The sequence below is a fragment of the Sphaeramia orbicularis genome, chromosome 14, assembly GCF_902148855.1.
Source record: "Sphaeramia orbicularis chromosome 14, fSphaOr1.1, whole genome shotgun sequence".
In the NCBI taxonomy this organism is placed as follows: domain Eukaryota; kingdom Metazoa; phylum Chordata; class Actinopteri; order Kurtiformes; family Apogonidae; genus Sphaeramia; species Sphaeramia orbicularis.
This window is the reverse complement of record NC_043970.1, coordinates 54,559,961-54,582,365: the sequence shown is the minus strand read 5'-3', so window position 1 is coordinate 54,582,365 and position 22,405 is coordinate 54,559,961. Positions and strand designations below refer to the sequence as shown.

At 38.0% G+C, this 22,405-nt stretch overlaps 1 protein-coding gene across 7 annotated transcripts in view; it reads left to right on the top strand.

The window, feature by feature from the left end:
• The window catches only part of ints2 (integrator complex subunit 2), a 51,792-nt gene that overhangs the window by 16,642 nt on the left and 12,745 nt on the right, over positions 1 to 22,405 (top strand). For 4 of the 7 annotated variants that reach the window (XR_003937311.1, XM_030154388.1, XM_030154389.1 and 1 more), the window contains exons 4-18: positions 370 to 472; positions 719 to 832; positions 2,695 to 2,825; positions 4,092 to 4,262; positions 4,859 to 5,079; positions 6,675 to 6,800; positions 6,977 to 7,048; positions 8,850 to 8,964; positions 9,387 to 9,455; positions 14,186 to 14,320; positions 14,427 to 14,603; positions 16,395 to 16,509; positions 17,144 to 17,248; positions 17,786 to 17,950; positions 20,231 to 20,432. Coding sequence is in view for 6 of the 7 variants with exons in the window: in XM_030154388.1 (XP_030010248.1) it covers positions 370 to 472; positions 719 to 832; positions 2,695 to 2,825; positions 4,092 to 4,262; positions 4,859 to 5,079; positions 6,675 to 6,800; positions 6,977 to 7,048; positions 8,850 to 8,964; positions 9,387 to 9,455; positions 14,186 to 14,320; positions 14,427 to 14,603; positions 16,395 to 16,509; positions 17,144 to 17,248; positions 17,786 to 17,950; positions 20,231 to 20,432 (2,021 nt within the window). In the remaining variant the exon portion in view is untranslated. The remainder of the gene's footprint in view (positions 1 to 369; positions 473 to 718; positions 833 to 2,694; positions 2,826 to 4,091; positions 4,263 to 4,858; positions 5,080 to 6,674; positions 6,801 to 6,976; positions 7,049 to 8,849; positions 8,965 to 9,386; positions 9,456 to 14,185; positions 14,321 to 14,426; positions 14,604 to 16,394; positions 16,510 to 17,143; positions 17,249 to 17,785; positions 17,951 to 20,230; positions 20,433 to 22,405) is intronic. The other 3 variants (XM_030154391.1, XM_030154393.1, XM_030154390.1) reach the window with 1 other exon arrangement.

Below are 22,405 nucleotides of genomic sequence, written 5' to 3'. Positions count from 1 at the left end.
CACTGTGGATGAATTGTACCGACACTGATGCAAAATGAGGACATTCATTATTTCTTCATTTATCTTAATTTGAGATTTGCATGTCTTTTATAGATGTGAAAGAAGTATCTCACTGACATTTGAAAGACAATAAAATAAATCAAGGCATCAATGACTTTGTATTTAAGCTGAATTATAAATTGTAAGAGTCATCATTTGTCAGAAAAATGACTGAAAACTTCTAATTTCTTCATCACATCTCATGCTGTCATTACTGTGCATTTTCTGCCAAATTCTTTCACAGTGACAGATAAATTATAGGTGTCTTAGATCAGCTGTCTGGCTCTAATTTCAGATGATTAAAGTCTGTCTGATTCCTATGTTTTTAAGGTGGTGGATTCAAACGGAGAGTTTTTCTTAAAGTCTTCTGAACTGTTTGAGAGCCCCGTTTACCTGGAGGAGGTTGCAGATGTCCTCTGCATTTTACAAGCAGGTACAGAACGCCTACTAGTTGTGCAACCATTGGAATTTTAGCAGATCATACAAATATGCTGTTTTACATTTCAATGGACTGTTCAGTTTTTGTGCAGTTAGATAGAATTCTCATCTTGTGTCTGGATGTTCTTAGAAGAATCTGAAACTTAAATCTATAGTTTTTTAAATGGCAAACACAACATATAAAAGTGAAAGTAAAATGTGTTTCTGCAGTTGACAAACTTTCTTCCTCTTCTTCCCTCAGAGCTTCCGTCCCTGCTGCCCATTGTGGACGTGGCTGAGGCTCTGCTTCATGTTCGTAATGGTGACTGGTTTCTGTGTCTCCTGGTTGCCAATGTTCCCGACAGCTTCAATGAAGGTAATTTATCTGTCTCACAACACTGCACAAGCTGTCAGCTGATAATGAGAGAGAGAGTGACTGGTTAATTGCCAGTACTAGCGTCATATGGTTAGCAAGCGTATCTGCTGCAGCAGAAATAGATCTTACTAAAGCACCTTCTGTGTTCGCCTCCTTAGGATTATAGACGGGGAGGTATTGAGTTGGCATTATGTTTTCTTTGTGAGTTTAGTGGTTTCCCTTCAATCACTGACCATCCCATAGAGGTATACGTGTACGTGTTTGATTGAAGATGAGAGATAGTGTCTCTTAGAAGCTGTTTTTTCTTTTGTCTCTGGTGCCTCCTTATCAAACAACTGCCTAGTGTTCAGTCATTAGCTCATTTTTCTATCTTATGTTGCATCTGATGATAACAAATCCTTTGGCTTTGTTACTTAAAAATCCCCTATTTGACTGCATTGAAAGTGAACAAATTGATCAAAGGCCGAAGTGTTGGAAATGGCCTCGGCGGGTTCTGTCACATTAAACACATGCTGGTAAACAGAACCGAACCGAACTGTGTCGGCTCCGTGATGGCATGGGAAATAATCCAAGTGGCGCAGACTGAAGCTGAATATCATTTTAACACACAATGTCAAAACCTCAGCCAACCATAAAGATTTTACATCTTAAACTGTCAGCTCTGGGAAATAAAGGTGACATGAGATTAGGCTGTCTGCTGATGAAACTGTATTCACAGCCAAATAAATGAGCCTGAAGTTCAGGGCATTTATGTAGAAACATGATTTGGTTGTGACAAGAAAAAAAGAATATTTGTGAGTGAATGTATAAAATTAAAGTGTATATTTAAAGGGTCCATATGTAGTATTTCTACTTTGAAATATCAAAAAATGACCTGAAATTTTCATCAGTTTTTAAAACACAGATGTGTGAAATTCTCCCAAAGATGTCAGCGTATTGGATTGTAGCGATACAAGGGGAATTTATTTTCACTGATGGACTGGGGGATTTATGTGACCACTAGAGGGAGTAGTGAGTCACTCTGCTGGCCCAGACCAAGTTGAGGCTGAGAACCAGAAAGAAACAACTGTCAGAGTCAAAGAAAAGAAGGGACAAAATAGAAACATTGGATGTTTTAACACAGCTGTGAATGTAAAGAATGGAGTTGAATGGTGAAATGTCAGCGTTTCTTCTACACGGGTGAGTTTGATTCTGAGGTTTATGAGGGTATAGAGTTATTGTGGGATGTTCTTATTTTTGCTAAATTGTCGTTTGTTGATCCACAGTTCAGACTAAACTGTGACAGTTCTGAACTTGTTTGTTGGATTCCAAAAAGATCTTTAGTTCAGCTATTGACAACACAAACCGAACAGAAAACGGTTGATTTGTGGTTTTACTGTGGCTGTTTTCAGTCTGAAAACAGAGCTAAGCTAACAGAGCTATAATGTAAACTATCAGCTGAAGCAGTGCATGAAGATTATACAACACAGTGTTATTTTGTCGACTGTTAAAGTAAGCATTTATGAGTTTTAGCTTGAAGAAGAAAACTTGATGATACCGTAATACAGATATGTGGAAACAATGACTTTCATACTTTATTCAGTGACTGATACAGTCTGGATACATAGCGTTGATTTGTTGGTGGTTTTGGTCCTAGGTGTATTCAAACAGACCCCAGGTGGTCAGAGTTTAGAATATCAATATTCATAGAATGCCTTTAAACATAATCAGATGCTACTTTAAATGCACTGACTGTATATTTTATTGGAAATTAAATGTAAGCATGTTTCTAATGTGCAAATCTAACCTTCAGTATGTTCAGTAATAATGACTGGCTGTTATATTCCTGCTGTTTAACTCAATGTACATGTTCCTCTTTTTAGTCTGCAGGGGTCTGATCAAAAACGGCGAGCGTCAGGACGAGGAGAGCGTGGGTGGTCGGCGCAGAACCGAAGCCCTGAGGCAGCTCTGTCAGATGAACCCATCTCAGGCCCTGAACATCAGAGCAATGGTGGTCAGTTCAACCGCCGATACCATCTCAGAACTCCAAAATAAGACCCAGTCCTCCTAATCTATACAATGCCAACGTTAATGTACATCAAATTTCGAGGCCTATCTCAGCTGTTGATTTGTGTTTCTGGAGAAGCCTCCTGCTCATGTTAACCGTTATTTATTTACCACAGTCTTTAGCAGCCTGTCACTTTGTTTCAGACAACTATATCTCAGTGCTTGTGCTCCAAGATGCTTGAATAAAAACCAATACTTGTAGAAATTGAAATATGAACATCACAAAATAGTGCTTTTCTCCTCTCAATTTATCATTTCAAACAGTATCACAGCATCTGTCATATAATATTCTGCCTTTCATTCCAAATTAATGGTAATAACATCACATTATAAAGGTTAGAAACTCATCTATTTTTTAAATTTTACTGGTTTTTGTGTACAGCGTAGAAGATTTTGTTGTGTTTCCTCTACTCACCGAGGGAGGCTCCAGCACATGGTCAGTTATTGAATCAGGCCCCAGGAGGCAGTAGAAATCTGAAAGATGCCTCAGCAGGAAGCAGGCTTTTCTGGACTTGGTTCTGTCGGACAAAATAGCCTGGGAACTGATGTCATGTTGTGCTGAATTAAAAGTAATTCAAGGCTAATCTGCCACGGTCACTGATAGCTGCAGGTTTTCAGTTGGAAAACATGGAATACATGTTACATTAGCGTAGATTTAGCCAGCTTATTTTTGACCAGAAATGATGAAACTTCCTTCAAAAGCTCACGTTGAAGGACGCGGTGATGATATGGAATCAGATAAGAACTAGAACTGAACAGAAATTTACCAGGTGTGATTGTTGTAATCACTAAAACACGATTGTTAATCAGAGGCAGAATTTTCATTTCACATCACCCTGTTTTTAATCATTTGATCTGATTCTTTATTAATAAATAATGATGCGATAGTTTAAGGAGTTAGTATGGCTGTTTTTGGATGTGTATCTGTATTCTGGTTTGGGACTGCAGTTTGGATACAGTTAGGAGCTAAATCTGGTACAACACATTTTGTCTCCTCAGAGATTAATTTTTTTTTTTTTCACAAAGTCTCTAAAATATTAACATGATCATCTAAAATCTGGGTTATCAGTTAAATGATGAGTATGACCTCAGAAGACAAAAAAGCCTGTTGAATAAGATTTCTGTTCCTGGACTGATTTTCATTGGCCTGATGGTGTTAATCTAACTCATCATGTGTTTGATTTATCTCATTAATTTTTTTGTGTTTCCTCAGGTGGAGGAGTGTCATCTACCTGGTCTGGGCGTGGCTCTGACTCTGGACTATAAACCGGATTCTGCAGACGAGGCCGTCAGTCCTCTGGTCTCTTATGTCAGTGGTTTACTTTTAGGCACCAACAGCAAAGTCCGCACCTGGTTCAGCATGTTCATCCGCAACGGACAGCAGGTGAAGCTTTTAGGATGGAAACTGTTTCACTCTCTGGTAGATTAGATTAGATTAGATTAGATTAGATAGAATTTTATTGATCCTTTGGGCAAAACCCTCAGGAAACTGGGCTTCCAATAGTACCACATCACCGAATATACACACAAGAAAAACTACAAGAAAATAGCAAAACAATAACTCTAAGAAAACTAGAAAAGCACTTGGAGAGCGCAGACCTCCGCCAAGGCAGATCAGTGGCCCACACACCCCCCCCACCCCCAATCACCACCAAAATTTAATCATTTGTTCCTTGTGCCAGTATCAACATTTCCTGAAATTTTCATCCAAATCCATCCATAACTTTTTGAGTTATCTTGTACACAGACAGACAGACAAACCAACGCCAACAAAAACATAACCTCCTTGGCGGAGGTAATAGTAAGCAGCAGCGGTAAGAAAACTAAATTACTAGCAACAAGAAAACAAACATTGCACTCTTTAATAAGCAATAAACAACCTAAACAACATCGCACCACAGAATTGCAGTTGGTACAGGAGGATTTTAAGTGTTTGAACAGAAGCTCAGACTGCGTCTTATTTTGTCGTCGTGTTTTCAGAGGAAGAGAGAGAGCAGCTCTGTGCTTTGGCAGATGCGTAGACAGCTGTTGTTGGAGCTCGTTGCCATTCTACCGCGTTCACGTAGCACCCACGTTCCCAATGACGGAGACATGGATGAAGGCGGCGGGTCGGGGTATTCTGGTCTCAGAGAGGAACATGTGGTGAAGGCCAGCGCCCTGCTCCGACTCTACTGCGCCCTCATGGGTATCGCAGGCCTCAGGTAGGTCCACAAATCTTACTGACATTTATTTAACCTGTTACACATGTAGAGATTTCGCACATATTTGGGCGCAGTAATTATCCAAATAAGTAGCTAAACCCTGAAGATAAAATTAAGATTCTATTTTAGGATAAAATCTTGCCTTTCTTTTGAGGCAAAAAAGACACTGGTTGCTTTATGTCTTGTGTTGGATTATCAGACCATTATTTGTATGAATGCGTCATCACAGTGTTTCATGCTCTTAATACTGAATTTCACGGTGCTCTAAGGTTTGTTACAGACCTCAGAGAATGCAGCCATCACTGTGTTTTATATGTTCAAGCTGGATAGACAGATCTTTTTACACTGAGACTGAAACGCTGGTATTCTTTTATCTATAAATGTATTTTAGGTATACTTTCATCATATTTATTAGATTGCATCTGTTGGAATGACTTTAATAATTCCAGTCTCCAATCCTAGAATGTGTGATATTTACATGTTATAAAAGTCAGAACAGAGCTGGAAAAGACAGCTTTTGAATGTTCTGCTTCCACTGGCTGGAACAACCTACAGAAGGAGATGGAACTAAAGGAACTGGTCTCTTTAAATACATTCAAAGTCATTTTAAATGAATGGGAAAAGGATAAATCTGGATGGAGATGTTTTTCAAATGGACTGAATCAGGGTCTGCTTTGAGATGCTTTTAAGGAATGTTGTTGTAAACTTTTAGTGCCTTTTGATTCATTGATGGAGGTGGCCATGGCTCAGGTGGTCGAGCGGGTCGTCCAATAACCGAAGAGTTGACTGCTGTCTTGGGCAGGACACTCTGGAAAAGAGATTTTTTTTTGTTATTAAACTTTTTATTAGAAGAAAAGTGGGTTATACATGTTGCTCTGCAGTACATTTCAGTAAGTCATAACAAAGTAGATAATGAAAGGAAAGTAGATAAATAGTTAAAATAAACAAAGTAATTTAAAAAAGAAAAAGAAAAATACACATCATTACAAAAGGGCCTGCATTCTCTTCCATCACAGTATTCCTATACAGTCTGAGAAAGAGATTTTTGTATCTTAATTAGTTTTTTTTCCTTGTTAAATAAAGGTTAATAAAATAATAAACAAGTGGTGCCAGGCACAACAAACACAGCCTCGCATGTAATGTAGCTTATTTTGGCATCAGTCCAGCTGATGTCATCATGTGTATACATGTGGTGATGTCAGCATATCATTTGCCTCCGTATATGTGCCAAGTTTGAAGTGAATTGAAACAAAATTGATGTATTTATAGACGTGAAATTTTGCCCATTATAAGTAAATGGGAGAAAAAAGGTTTTGAAAATTCATAAAAAATGTGAACTTTGACCTACTGTTCCCAAAATGTAATCAGATCTAGTATGGGTCACTGGCAATCTGTAAACACAATTTGGTATGAATTCAACCAATAGTTTTGTTGCTAGAGTGTTAACAATGAAAGAAAGAAAGACACAAACAAATAAACCGAACCAAAAACAATACCCCGCCTTGCCTCCCCTTTGGGGGGCGGGGTAATTACTGCTGTAATTCTGCAGAAATGCTCATGTCTTAATGAGTTTATATTAATGTGGTGTTCCTCAGACCTACAGATGAAGAGGCGGAGCAGCTCCTTCAGCTGATGACCAGCCGACCTCCAGCCACTCCTGCAGGTGTTCGCTTCGTCTCCCTGTCCTTCTGCAAACTGCTCGCCTTCCCTACTCTGGTCAGGTACAAAAACACCCAAAATCCTATGTTAACAAGTTGTTCTAGCCACCAAATACAATATATTACACTTAATTTTATTTAGATCTTGTCATTGTCTGTTACAAGTCTATTGTCTTTTATTAGTCTAAATATTTCTTCATTATTATCCTTATCCTCTTCCTTTCTTTTTTTTTGTCCAGTACTCCAGAGCAGGAGCAGCTGATGGTCATGTGGCTCAGCTGGATGATCAAGGAAGAAGAATATTTTGAGAGGTAAAAATAATCTGTTTTTATTCTGAGTCAGTGTTTCTCAGTTCTGACTAAATAACCTTTAACATTTAATAGCTTTTAATGGCTGGGTATATCATAAGTCCATGTAGTGTTACATTTATACTTTGTTAACTCTTGTGTTTATGTCAGAGATACTGACAATAATAAGGCATGATGATGAATAAAACTGGATTCACTGTATCAGTGTTTAATGGTTAAAGCTGGTAAGAATGTGTATTCAATGAAATCTAATGAAGTAGATTTAAATGCGATCGTTTAATGTGTTTTCTATTGTGAACTAATGCTGGACACTATATTCAATTAATAAAGTGTATTGAAGTTTTGCTCTCTGAAAGTTGGAAAAAATACCTAAATTGCAAAATGGACATTATTTCTCTTTAGAATTTCCTTGTTTAACAGAAATTCCCAGTGCAGACGGTTTGGTTTTTGGATTGTTTATCCCTGTCGTACAGTTTATGGTTTGGTTTTATTGATTGAAATTATAAATCGTCCATAAGTTTGGAAATAATCAAGATGTAATTTTGAGCTTTATTGGCCAGCTCTACATTCTGCTCTGAACTACAGATTTATAATACATTAAATATCAAAATAAATGAACATGTTAATACTGGCAGAACTAAAATAGAACTAAATCCTAGACCGAACGCACCGTGGAATGTTAAAATAAAACAATATCAGTAAAGGAATATTGGAGCTAACGTATAATGTATGATGTATAATGTATAACACACATCGAACTATAAAACAGAACCACAACACATTCATGGAAAAACACTCAACATCAGTCACATAAAACTCATCAACATCACATACTTTACACTCAGCATCAACACTTATCACGAATTAAAACACTTCTCTAACCCCTGTAAAACTACACCATTTTAATCCTAACATTCCTGACATTTGTATGAAGTGTAACAAGGAAATAGGCACTTTGTTTCATTGTATGTGGGCCTGTGAGAAACTTCAGAATTTTTGGAAAGAGACTCTTAATTTAATTTATAGATTTACAGAATGTGTTATCCCTGTGGATCCAAAATGGTGTATTTTGTACATCTTCCCTGAGCAGTTCCAAGTAATTGGAAGAAAAAGGAAACTTTTAAATTTTTGTTTATTACAAGCCAAAAGAGTTATTTCTTTGAAATGGAAAGATATTTAACGACCCAAAGTGAACCAATGGATTAAAGAAATGTCTTCTAACCTGGCAATGAAAAAGCTGACGTACCTGGCTAAAGGAAAAATCAAAGACTTTTAGGAGATCTAGACACCTTTTTTGCAATTTTTAAAGGACTTGTCTGTATAGTCAATTAATTTAAGTCAAGTATGTTTTGTTGCACTAGGAGTGGGTGCTATTGTGTGGGTGGGTGGGTGGGGGGTGGTAGGGATTGTTTTGATGTGTTTTTTGCCAGTTCTTATAAAACAATGAAAGCGACAATAAATATATTTATGAAAAAAGAAAAAATAGAAAAAATACTTCTCTAAATTTTAGTTCTGAGTACATTAGAAATATCACATACTAATAAAAACCAATATTTTCCAGTCACTCTGTCTTTATGAACAACAGATTACAACAGTGCAGGGCATGTAAAGCATCATCTTCAGTTTGTTAAGTCACTGTACAGTCTAATAGAAGTGTTTGTTTTTGTGCGTGGGTTGATGTGAATAGTAATAATAATAATAATAATGTTCCAAATCCTGTTGTGTTGGTTTTTATGTCCATGATGTCCTGTAAGATGCAAGATTAATGGCAGCTCCGTGTTTTGTGTTGTCCTCCTCCTTACAGCGCTGCGGGCGTATCTGCTTCTTTCGGAGAGATGCTATTACTGGTTGCCATGTATTTCCATAGCAACCAGCTCAGCTCCATTATTGAATTGGTGTGCTCTACTTTGGGGATGAAGGTAAGGCGGTAGGTGTGGAGGAGGCAGTGATCAATACCTCAGTCTGGCTGACCACCCCCACCCCCACCCCCATCGCTGCAGCGTGTCACACATATCCTCCACGACACACAACACCCTATGGCCAATTTGCTGTTTTATTACTTATTAAGTGCACTATTGTTTCCTGCCTGTGTGCTAAGTAGTTTTCCTGTCTCAGTGTATTTTCCACTAAGATGTGTAATGTAATTGGATTTAGAGCCTGTTTGTTTCCACCCCTAGGGCAATCCTATCAATTCAATGCTGTGCCTGCCATGTAGAATTTCTCTTATGAAATATGAAAAGAAGGAATTACAAAATGCCAGCACTGTTGCTCGCAGCTTGTTTTCACTCACAGTAAATGATGATGTTCTTTGCACTTTTTCCCCGATGTTCTTCATTTGCAGATTGCCATCAAGCCGAGCTCTCTCAGCAAAATGAAAACTATCTTCACACAAGAGATCTTCACCGAACAGGTACATACATTATGTTCTGTGCCTTGTGGTAGCGACTAAGTTAATTTGAGTGTTTCATTAGCAGAATGTGAAGACTTTTAGTGTCATCACCTGTGCCGATGTTCCTCATCAAGAGCCATATTCATACAAAGAGCTGTTCCTAATGTCACGTTGGTTTTTACAATATGGTGAAATGATCCTCTAAGTGTTTTCAGTTTTCAGATCCATGTTGTAACACAGGGTGCAGTTTTGGGGTTGTTGTATAATGATGAACGTGAGTGCAGAGAATATCGATGTGAAGTTACTCTCAGGAAATTTAATTCAGTAACGTTGAGTGTTTTTATTCTCCGATGTGACAATCTCAGTTTTTATTTCATTAGTTGCAAAGTTGTAGATTACCTAGTGCAGTTTACCTCCATGTAAAGCAGAGAAACTTGGATGACAAAATAATCACTTTATATTAATGCTGACAAATGATTAAAATTGTTAAACAGATTAATCACAGGGTTGCTGTGGATGAATTTTGATTAATCACGATTAAATATATTTCATTTTTAGCTTACCGGCCAATAGGCTGTAAGCTATTGTTGTCATGTGGTCTCCGGTGGCGTCGTCCTTGTCTGTTGTCGTCGTTGTCGTCTGTCGTCCGTTACAAAACTTTCAATCATCTTCTTCTCCAAAACTACAATTTCAATTGACTTCAAACTTGGTGTACAACTTCTTTATGATGATATCAACAAAAGTTAGTAAAATTATTTGGATCCGAATCTGACTCTGGATTTGGTGCGACTTTGAAAAATTTCCCCATTATAACACATAGGAAGTGCCAGTAAGCTACAGGGCCATTGGTCCTATTTTTAATCTATATCAATCATGTTTCATTTTACATGAGCAAACTGACCCAAGAAAGAAGGGAATATATATGTACACGTATGTTAACATGTTTGTTGCAAGCTGGGCGACGTGTTAGCCGAAGTACCAGCAGAATCCCCGACTAATGAATGCTTCGCATTAATGTGGTACTTTAAGCTGGAAGTGCTTCGGTGAAAAGAAAACTCCTTCCTGCAGGGCGTGTATAATACTTTACGTGGGTCGACTGTTCCGTCTTGGTTTTTTTTTTGTCCTCATATTTCCATCCAGAGGGCCAACGTTTAGCGTCTTCCATCTTTATGGGTTGGTTCTGCTGTCTGTCACTACTGGATCAACTGACAATTTGCGCATGAGCGACAGTAACTCTACTTGAACAAACTGACCCAAATGCTTTGCCAGAGACGTTCAGAGTCATTCTGTGCTGTAGATGGGTTCATTGCGTTAAAATTTTTAATCAGATTAATCATGATGATGGATTAATCTGCGTTAACAAGTTAATTTTGACAGCCCTACTTTATATTGAAATTTACAGTCCTATGCAAAAGTCTTAGGTTTGTTGTTTTAACAAAGTTATAATGACCATATTTGTGCATTTCTCAGTCTCTGTATCAAGATGCATACAGTTATAATATGCAAGAAACATGCAAGCAAAATTAAAAACAAAAATTAGATAGATATGCTTTACTGAAATTGGGAAATTGTAGTGCAGCAAGAGCATGAGTCACAGTAAAAGTAGAATATTAGAATAAAAATAGAATACAAGAGCAAGAGGTGAATATTATAGACGATGTATGACACATATGCTCTGCACAGAAATGAGGGTAAAAAAGACTTATACAAAGTCTGAGGGAAAACACAGGGACATTCTAAAGGAAACTTTGTCAAATAGAGTCGATCCAAGAAAGTTAATGATGAACTAAATGTAAACAGAGCTCATATTAAATATCGACATTAACTTGGAAAAGACATATACATCTGAATTTTTCTGTGTTTTAACACCATACACATATTTTTATTATTTAACAAAGACTGAGAAATAAATATGTAAAGTCATTAAAACCCTGAAAAGAACAAAGCTAAAGGTGACCTGAGACAGTACTTTATGGCCCAATCCCAATTCACCCCTTGGCCCCTCCCCCCTTACCCCTCCTCCTCTGTTTTGCATATTTATGTGAAGGGGTTGGGGTGTCTCGATTCTCGATGAGTTGGAGGGAGAGGGCTGTATGTCCCTTCAAACGGAGATTTTTCAGGACCACACTACAAATGGAGGGGTATGAGAAATCTCCCATAATTCTGTTCGAATCATCAGCAAGATGGAGGTTAACACAGCAAAAAAGTACAGCAGTGTGATGAAAGAAACACACAAATGTACGTCTTTTCTTCGTAAACAACTGAATCATTTGATCGACTGTTTAGTGCCATTTCAGTGTGTTATAGATCACATTTCTGTGGTTTATGGTTGATGGCTGCAAAAAGATGCCCAAAGCCCATGTAACAGAGATGGTTACAGCTGCTGACGGCATGGTGAATTCTGTCGCAAACAAAATTGTCGCATCTTTTTATAGCAGCACCGATGACTGCTGATGACGCAACAGGTCTGGAAAGGTAGTCCCATTTTGTAGAGGAATATTTCAACCCCTACTCCTTGCAACTCCGTTATAATGGGTAGGGGTAAGGGGTGAATTGGGATTGGGCCTGTGTCTCTAAAGTATATTTGCACAATTAATCCAGTTCTGATCTCAATATCAGCCTTTGCAGTTACATAATTAAAAAAAGGCTGCGTCTTCAAGGTCCACATTTAAGAGGATTAAGGATGAATTATTTGCAGCTAGATAAAAGTAGATTGAATTATGATAACTTCTGTTGTCTGGTGGTATTTTCGATTTAGTGACAGTGAGCAGATAGAGGTACTGTGTAAAACATGCAAAATGTAATTATAGTTTAAGTCTGTTCATTGGCCTCAAATAACAGCAATTTGATTCAAATCACAACTTGGCTTTTTCACCAAATTTTGCAGCGCTACTCAATAGAAATCTACTGTATTCAGTTGTTTAAGCAGAGTCCTGTAAATCTAAAGCTGCTGTAAATAAATCCCACTCAGACCCTGAAGTAGAAAGAACATACAGCTTTAAATGTAAAAGTTATAGATACCAGATGGTGTTTTTTGTTCTATCACATCATTGGATGTGAAAGGAGCTTGTCATGAACTAGAAATATCATTTTTTAACAAGACATTACACATACTCGTGGTAATTCAGACCAAAAGTTGAGGCTTTTGTTGCTCATTTTTCATCATCATGGTTTCTGTTTGTCCGTAAAGAGTCTGTACCCCATAATCTGAGTTTTAGGCCTTATGACTTTAACAGCTGTTAAAAATGTAGTGGATTCTGAAGATTTAACTTATATAAAGTTGCATTAACTTCAGTCTTGCTTTTAAATGTGGTTTTACTAAAAGTGTATTGATCACATTAAGCACAATGACAAAACAAACATGGAACCAATAAGCATAAATGCAAACAGTGCAGCCGGGTCAGAAATCACCACGCCATCACAATGTGATGTGTGAGCTAATAAACAGCTGCTTCCAGAAGTGAAAATCACTCCTGTTAACATTAGTGTCATCTAATATGTGTAATACAAGTTCAACAACATCTGCATCAAGAGTATTTATGTTTTACTCAGCTGAAGTCTGTTGAAAATAACAAATAAGTGAAAACATAAAGCTGCTGTAAAAAGCCACAAACATCTGTCATCACAGTGTTATTCTGTGTTTCAGAGTATTAACAGAGTCGAGTCCCACTGGTCTTAAATTGCCTCCATAATGGTCTTAAAAAGTCTTAAATGATGTTGTGGAAACCTCTAAACCAGGGCTGTCAGACTCATGTTAGTTCAAGGACCACATTCAGTCCAATATAATCTCAAGTGTTAACATAAATCATGACATGTCAAACACTTTTCTCTGTTTTTGAGTGAAAAAACTCAAGTTACATTATGAAAATGTTGCATCTACAAACTATCTTTTAAAAAATGTCAATAAAACTATGAACCTGGAATTTCTTGAGAAAATATGAATATTAAGATGAATATTCTGCTTCAGTTTATCATTTACACTTGTGCTTTACAACTTACAGATCACAGTGGATCTACAAATACATAAAACATTTAATAACAGACACAATATTGGTCAAATTGTAGTTGCTGCACTTAAAGGAGTGATATTTTGCTTTTTTTAAATGAATTTTTCTGTGAAATGATAGTTTGTAAATGTTTCCATGTAATTTATCTTTTTTACACTAAGACAAAAATTTGGAGGTGTTATATTTCTGAGTATTTTACTCAGCCATTCCACTTGAGATGAAATGTGGAACCTGAACTAAAACGATTTCAGTGTTTTCAGTGTCATTTTTCCATTTCACACTTTTGTCCCACAAGTCGGATTGGACCCTTTGGTGGGCTGGTTTTGGCCCATGGGCCGTATGTATGACATCCCATGTCTTTTATTTTAATTGAATGTGCAATAACCTGTTCTACCTCCAAGTACTTTAATTCAAATGTGCAATAACTTGTTTTTACCTTCCAGTACTTTTATTACTATTACTGTTGTTATTATTATTTTCTGATACAGTAGTCTATTTTACAAGTGTGTGTTTGTGCAATAACTGTTTTTATATGTTTTAGCTGTGTTTATGTTTTGTTTATGGTTTTGTTCATGTCATTTTTCTTTGGATTCTGTGACTCAGGGAAACGCACAAGAATTCCAATGTACCTATACTGCGATGTATCTGCAAATGGCAAAATAAATTCTATTCTGTTCTGTTCTGTTCTGTTCTAAACCCTGATTATTCTACTGTTAATGATGTGTGTTGTTTCTGCTGCTGTAGGTGGTCACAGCCCATGCAGTGAGAGTCGCAGTGACCAACAACTTGAGTGCGAACATCAGCGGATTCCTGCCGATCCACTGCATCTACCAGCTGCTCCGAAGCCGAGCCTTCACCAAGCACAAAGTGTCCATTAAGGTATTCACATCCACCCGGTGCATCATGGTCACCACCAGATGAATATCCTCTGTCTGTGGGGTTAAAAACTGACCCCTGCCTCTTGGTTCCTGTTGTCATTCTGTAGGACTGGATTTATCGGCAGCTCTGTGAGACCACCACCCCCATTCACACCCAGCTGATCCCACTTATCGACGCTTACATCAACTCCATCCTCACTCCAGCATCCAAGGCCAACCCCGAGGCCACCAACCAGCCCATAACGGAGCAGGAGATCCTCAATGTCTTCCAGAACTCCGCAGGGGTGGGTACAAAAATAACCTGAAATCACTCTTTAACAGTAAATTCATTCTGTTGTGGACCAGTGATGATTTTATTCTGAGCGTATACACTATGTGGAAAAAAGTATGTGGACACATTGAATTCAGAGTGTTTCTTTTCTAACAGGGGTCTGGGATACAAAACAATAATGGCTAATGTCATATAATATAGTTTTATATTGGGATAAATATCAATGCATTGGTTAATTTGGTTTAAATTGTTGTCTTTGAAATATTGTTTATGAACTACATGGAGAAAAATATTGGGACACATCATGTCTACAGCTGTAAGATGTCCTGTTCATGCTGATTTGACATAGAAACATCAATGTTTTCTTAAAGTTTAATGTGAGATTTTTCTTTCTAAGTGAGATGTGAAGAAAGTAGAAGGTTAGTTGTGGTAGAAAATTATTATTTACTGTCAGAGCACGAAAAACATTTTTGAAATTTAGAGGGAGAACATTTAAAATCATAGTTATTGATTAAAAAAAAAAAATCAATGTTGAGAGAAATAAAGTAAAAACCATCTCTGAGGCATGTTGGAAGAAAAGATAACAATTTAAACCAAACTAACCAATGCAGTGATATTTATCCCAATGTAAAACTATATTATGACATTTGTCGTTATTGTTTTGTATCCCAGACCCCTGTTAGAAAAGAAACACCTGAATTCAACATATCCACATACTTTTGTCCATATAGTGTATAATGTATATTTTCAGTTTAGGTCAAATCAGTTGCTTCTTTGAAGAAGTCTCCCTCTGATATAAACTGGTCTACAGTATTTTATAAATGATCTGTTTCAGAGGTAAAATGTGCTAAATTTTAGATACTTTGAGGTAAACTGGTAAACAGAGGGATGATCTGATGTTTTCAGTACGTATGATAAAATATTAATACATATACAAAGGTTGGTGTGTATTTATATTGACAGATTTATAGAATAGATGTATATGTTTAATAATAGAATACATCTGAACAGTGACTGTATTCTAAACTACTGTTAGCTCAGAGACAAACCCAGTCTTTCTTTAATTCATAGAATTTTATATTTTGACCCAAGACTATGTCTTAAAACTATATCCAACAACACTTTTGACTTAATTGGACTTTGATAGTGACCAAATTTGGTACAGTTTCACAATTTTTTTTTTTTTGCTTGAAGACCTGTGTGTTTATATTTTTTTCTCCACGGGATGTAAAGCAGTAATTAATGAGCAGGTCACAACTTCAAAACACCGATTCACTTTGATGACGTGCAACATCATAATTTTAGAGGAGAAGTACTTGAACAACTGAAATTAAATGAAATGACTGATGTATTTATTTATTTGCCAAAAGTATCACATCATGTCAGAGCCACCACTGTTAACTCTCATAATAACAGCTCAAATAAATACAAAGCTTCATTTGTCTTCAAAACCTTTACATTGTGTTAAGTGACGCATATTCTCGTTATATGATGAAACTTTACTGTAACAGTCAAAATGTAAAGTTAAATGTTGACGTTGGCTCAACATACAGGATAAAACGGCACTGATCAGCCTGTAAATTATTAAAACATCATTGGAAATGTTTGTTTGAATGTAACAGGCAGTTTTTTGGGTAATGTTTTGTCTACAGAAGCTGTTATGTCAATACATCTTAAGTTGATGCATGTTTCAACACAGTCTTATTATTGTATTCGTATAATTACAGTGTTCCAGGTTGTGTCATTGCTGCTGAACTGATGTCCCTGACCTTTAGCCGTGTTTATTGGTTTTTCTTTGTTTTAGCAAGGAGAAGCCAGTCGAGGAGGACGACAGCGCTACTCCATCACCACCCAGCTTCTTATTCTTTACTACATCCTGTCCTACGAGGAGAACCTGCTGGCGAGCACAAAACAATTAGGTAAGTAGACGCCAGACAATAAGCATCCTTGGCTTCACGGCCTGCTGTTGTGATTCCGCCTTAATGCCTTTTTTCTGCTTGGCTAAAGTGCATTCATTGTCATCTTCTCTGTTGAATGAGGTGACTCTTGTCCTCTGTTAAGTATAGGAGACGCTCTGACTGTATATGTGCAGTTATTTGTCCTTTTGTTGGCGGCTCCATCGTGAATAAATGGAGAGCTGACAAAAAGCCAAGTCCAATGGCTGCGGGAGCTAAGCTAACTAGGACAGCTGTAGGTTAGATTGAGCATTAGCAGTTAGCCTAGTCAGTGTTTATTCTCTCCCATGACGAGCTCTCCTCTTGCCCTTCATTAGGCCAGATTTATGTGAGCCTTTATGCCCATCTCTTTAATTGCTCTGTTTACCCAAGTGCTCCTGCAGCCGCCAAGGAAGGAGTAATGAAGCACATCAGCAGTGGTAATCAACCCACGTCAATGAAAAATCACCTCCGCTCCTCGAACGCATCGGCCCAGCGGCTCTTATGTCCTTACACTGCCAAATAAAACACTTATGCTCTTCTGCCTTGTTCTCCTGCTTTTATGTTATGCCTCTTGCAGTTTCTTTGTTCGTCTCACCATTGTTTCTGTCTTTTGTAGCTCTGATGCAGAAGAAACCGAAGTCGTACTCTGCAGCTCTGATGGACCAGATTCCCATTAAGTACCTGGTAACTCAGGCCCAGGGTCTGCAGCAGGAACTGGGAGGTGAGACGGGAAGCTCACATTTGGTTTCTGTTAAGTTTTAATTAGATTTTAAAGCAGCTTTGCTAGTTTAGTGTTTTCTGAATACTTAGTTTTAGTGTATTTTTTAGTAGTTTCAATGTTAGTTTTGGTCTTTTTGGGTAATATGTGGGTTTTCAAAGTAATCACAAATGGGACTCTGGCACTTCCTCCCAACTTTTGCTGCCATGATGCCATACGGACAAATTTGCAACACAGATGCATGATGTGATTGCCATCTGCTGCATAAAACAACGAAAAATTTGGAAGATAGATTTCATATTAACTCAAAATACTTGGCTTATGTGGTAAATAAATGAACAAAGATAGAAACTAAAGACATCTCTGCTAGAATTTTACTTTTAGTTAGCCTTGTAAACATACACTTACAGTTTTGTTCATAAGACTCCTTTCTTTTTTAAATTTTTTTCCCAAATCACAGCTAGTTTTTGTTTTTTGTTTTGTTTTTTGTTTTTTTCAGTGGTGATAATGACCTTCTAAATAACCCTTCTCTTTTTCCAGGACTGCATTCTGCTCTGCTGAGGCTACTTGCCACCAACTACCCCCATCTGTGTCTGGTGGAGGACTGGGTTTGTGAGGAGGAAGTGACCGGTACTCTGCCGCTGCTCAGGAAGATGATGCTACCCAGCAACACCTGCAGATACACTCAGAGTCAGCTTCATCAAGGTGAGAGCGACACGAAACAACCCGGTAAAATAAGAAATAGTAGGCCTTTATGAAAATCATTACTGTCCAATAGATCTGTTCATGTAAAAAACACCAGAAAGATCTCCAGAAATTTGACTAGTACAGGGTGTCCCCAAAGTCTGGACCCATGGGCAATAATGCATATTTTCAAAAAACAAAATTTTCAACAATATTTTATGCAATTGTAATATTAACAAATAACATCTTCAGTATGATTTCCATCATTTGTGTTGCAAGTGTCAATGCGCTTTGTGTGAAGTCGATGCAATAACTCCATACTGCCGTCAATTTTAGCACATTCACTCTTTATGCGTTCAATCAGGTGTGTTCCATCTGTGATTTTCGTTGAGTACATCTCCTTTAGCATACCAGTTTGCAAAGCACATCAGCCTTTGTGTCACAAATGATGGAAATCGTATTGAAGATGTTGTTTGTAAATATTTCAATACGAAAAATGTCTTAAAGGCGTAAGTTTGTCTTTATCAAACCTGTAGATAATCTGATCCAAGGTTTGTTTGTTTTTTCACTTAAGTTTTTATTGAAATTTTAGAAACACATAGTCACCAAAAAACAAACAAACAAACCTTGCTTGGATCCACTACACAACACTACATTCCCATTATTCAGTCCTTCCACCATTCTGGGTTCTGTAATCAGTCCATTTATCCCATTTTTTTGTCCATTTGTGCTTCTCGTAGTTGCAGTTTGTGAGTTATTTTTTCCATTGCATATATTCCTTCAATAATTGTGATCCATCGGTCCTTTGTTGGTGGTTCTGTCTTTCCCCAGTTCCTTGTAATAGCTTTTTTGCAAGCTACTAAAAGTACCCTGATCTAAGTTTTAGTATTAGAACCTTTTTTTTTTTTCTTGGTCTGTTGAATCAGTAGAGAAAAGGCATGAATGTGACAAAGTGCGCAGATGCTTATTCAACTGTCAGTAAAACATGCTGTTGATTAAAGGAGTTGATATTATACTGATGGATTGAATGGTTTAGATCCAGCTCTCTACTGGGACCAGTTACCTAAAATGATGGAAATCATATTGATGATGTTATTTGTTAATATTCCAGTTGAATAAAATGTTGTTGAAAATGTTATTTCTTGAAAATATGCATTTTTGCCAATGTACCCAGAGTTTAGGGACATCCTGTATTATGCCGCATTTCCACTATGCGGAACCAATTTGACTCGGCTCGACTCAACTCAGGTACCAGGTCCTTTTCCTGGAGACCGTTTCCATTACTGGATACTACCGACTTTACAGTACCTGGTCGTCATAGCGATGTGGCGCGTTACTTCCTTGTCGTCTGCTCAGAGCTGCTGATAAACTCGCTCGTTGTGTGTTGTCTCATCAAACTCATGCTGAATTTTTACATAGGCCACCAAAGACTGAATCGCCTGACTTAATGGTGTAGTTTTACAGGCTGTCATCATGTGGATTAACCTACCGCTATATTTACTGTAAACTTCTGCATCTGGTTTTTGTAAAATGGCGGGTCACAGAGACAACTTTTTGACCAATCAGTGGTCTGCAGTGTTTACACGTTACGTTTTAGTAACTGGTCCCCAGTCCTGGAACTTCGGCGAAGATGATACCAAAAACTAGTACCAGGTACCAGATTCCAGGTCCTTTTTCATAATGGAAACGCAAAAAGGCCGAGTCGAGTCGAGTCGGTACCACGTAGTGGAAACACGGCATTATATATTTGTGAAAGTATCAAATGGTGCTGCAGATGAAAGTAAAATAAACAGGTTTGTATGGAAAAGAAAAGTTATGTGGAGGCTGGACTGGTCTAAGTGAGATTTAGTGTAACCAGTACCATGAAGAGGATTTGATAGGAAAAAGATATCTGATATTTTATTTGACACTTACAGGTGAAACCCTCCGACTGAAATCTTATCTCGGTGCCTAATCCTTTGGGGTTTAAAGGATTATGTTGCAATTGGCTCCTCGTTTGTACAGATGCTTGATAAAAAACAGATAAAGGCTTTTGTTACCTCTGTGCAGGTTAATGTGCGCAGCTGCTTTTTAGATATACTCTATCCACAGATTGGTTTGGTTCTGGAGGTTACACGGGTTTCAGCTTCAGAACAGAGGCCTGTTTCATTTTGATGGTGTTTTTAGATGGACAACATTCTGTCACTCAGGAACTTCTCTTTAAATCACATTTAATTTATTCAGTTTCTCAGTTACATTGTAGTTTGTCGTCTGTTTCTGTGGCACAGGGCTGTGATTTATTTATCCGTCTATTCTCCACAGCGTTCCAGAAGTTACCCTCTAGCAGTCCCAGGCTGATGCGGATCCTGGAGCACTTAACGCTGCTTTCCCCGGCCGACCTCATCCCTTACGCCGAGGCCCTGACATCCAGCACTGCGCTGCTGTTGGAGCCCGCCGTGCCTCGCCGCATCCTGCAGACCCTCAACAAGCTTTGGATGGGCCTCAACACTGTGATGCCCCGCAGGTACACGAAGGAGCCCAGAATCTGACAGAGGCTGGATTCAGATACAGATGACCCCACTGATTCTGATTTTTGGGCTGATTTTTGTCAGTTCTTGTATTGATTCCTGATCAATGTTCTCTGTGGAAAACACAGTGTGTCCACGTTCTTTAAAAGGTCTTAAATGTGATTTTCCTAAATTAAGTTCTTAATTATCCTTAAAATTGATAATTAATCCTTAAATCTGACACTCAATGGTCTTAAAAATCCCACAGACATAATAAATGATAGTGGTATATTTGCTTTGTGCAGAATTAGTCCAGTGTGTAATTAATGTTGATCATTTGATCCTAACGGAGATGGGAATGAGTGGAGCCTCCGACAGTCATTCATGGGTGGAGGAGTTCATGTATGAGCTTTAGCAGCTTCAATGTCAGTAGCACAAATGAGTCATGGACAAACTGAAATGTAACATTACTGGAATGAAAGATGGTTCAGACTGGTTCAACACAATAACTATGAGGCTGTTGGACTGTCATTTATGTGAATGGAAGGTCTGAAATTTGACCAAAGACAGTGAGAAAAATGTCTTAAAGTCATAAATTTGGCTTCCTCAAACCTGTAGATACACTGATCCAAGTTTTAGTGTCAGAATCTTTTTTTTTTTTTATTTTTTTTTTTTATCTTGGTCTGTTGAATCAATAACAAAAAGGCATGAATGTGACTAAGTGTGCAGATGGTTATTCAACTGTCAGTAAAACATGCTGCTAATAAAAAGAGGTGATGTGATACTGATAGATTGGACTGTTTAGATCCAGTTCTCTCCTGGGACCAGTTCCCTAAAATAGACTGGATGTTGTGTGTCCCAGATTACTCAGATGATAAATCCACTGAATACTTTTGGAAGTAATACTTTACTGTAACTGGAAAATGCAATTTGTTTTGTGCAGCTTGGAATTTCAATTCTCTACTGGGTAATTTCCATCCCTTGTGTTCATGGTTTAGATTCCATCTCAGGTTGTCGTTGTGTTTTTGAAAATAACTTCATTTTGGTGGTAGGACTTAAATTCAGTCTACTATTCAAATAACAACTGGTTCATCTAATTGCATGTTGGATATGTTTTATAATGTGCTGCAGGACCCATTGAAAAGCAATCATCTGAATGTGCAGAATCAGTTGTATTCCCGTTTTGCTGGTTAACTTGATAATCGTGTGCCTTTTTGGTACAAAGGTCAACAGTAGCACTTGACTTGGTGTTGTCTCTCTTCCGGCGTTGTAAAGCTGCTGTGAGACCCAGTAAATGGATTAAAGGAAGCTCTGTGGATCACTGTTGTTGCCCTTAACCGCAGGCTCCTCGCTCAATGATTATTGTGTGAATAGATCTGAGCTATCGAGCCTGGCAACTCTGTCAGGCTGCCTGAACTGTGTGGACATGAGAGGGTGACCCTCACTGTGCCCCGGGGCCCACAGGAGCACAGTTACCAAAGCTCTGAGCAGACATCCTATCGATCTGAGAGAAGGTCTGTAACAAGAGCAGCTCAGGGCTGGAAGGCTGAGGGAGACGCTCCATGAGGGAGATAGAAGGGGTTGTTGCCCCTCCCTCCTCCTTTCCCTCGTAGTATTGAATGTTGCAGAGACTGTGGTGAGTCTAGGAGGAGGGCAGCAGTGTCAAAATCACACAAATCCACTGATTGATGTCACTGTGGAAGCTGCAGAACGGCTCGGAGCATCAAGAGCATCCTGCTGTTTATAATTGAACATTGACTTGTTAAGAGAGATTGAGGGTGAAACAGAGCCACAGGCTAATCTGTAAGAAACTAAATTATTTAAGTCATTGAAACCCCCTAAACTGCGAGCTTAAATATTTTATTACAAATAGAATAAATCAATTTAGGGGAAAAAAGATGGTTCCAGAGAAGTGTTTCAACTTCTTGGTTTTGTTAATCATTAATGTCTAAAACAACCTTTAGTTATTTATACAGGCTATGTTTTGTCC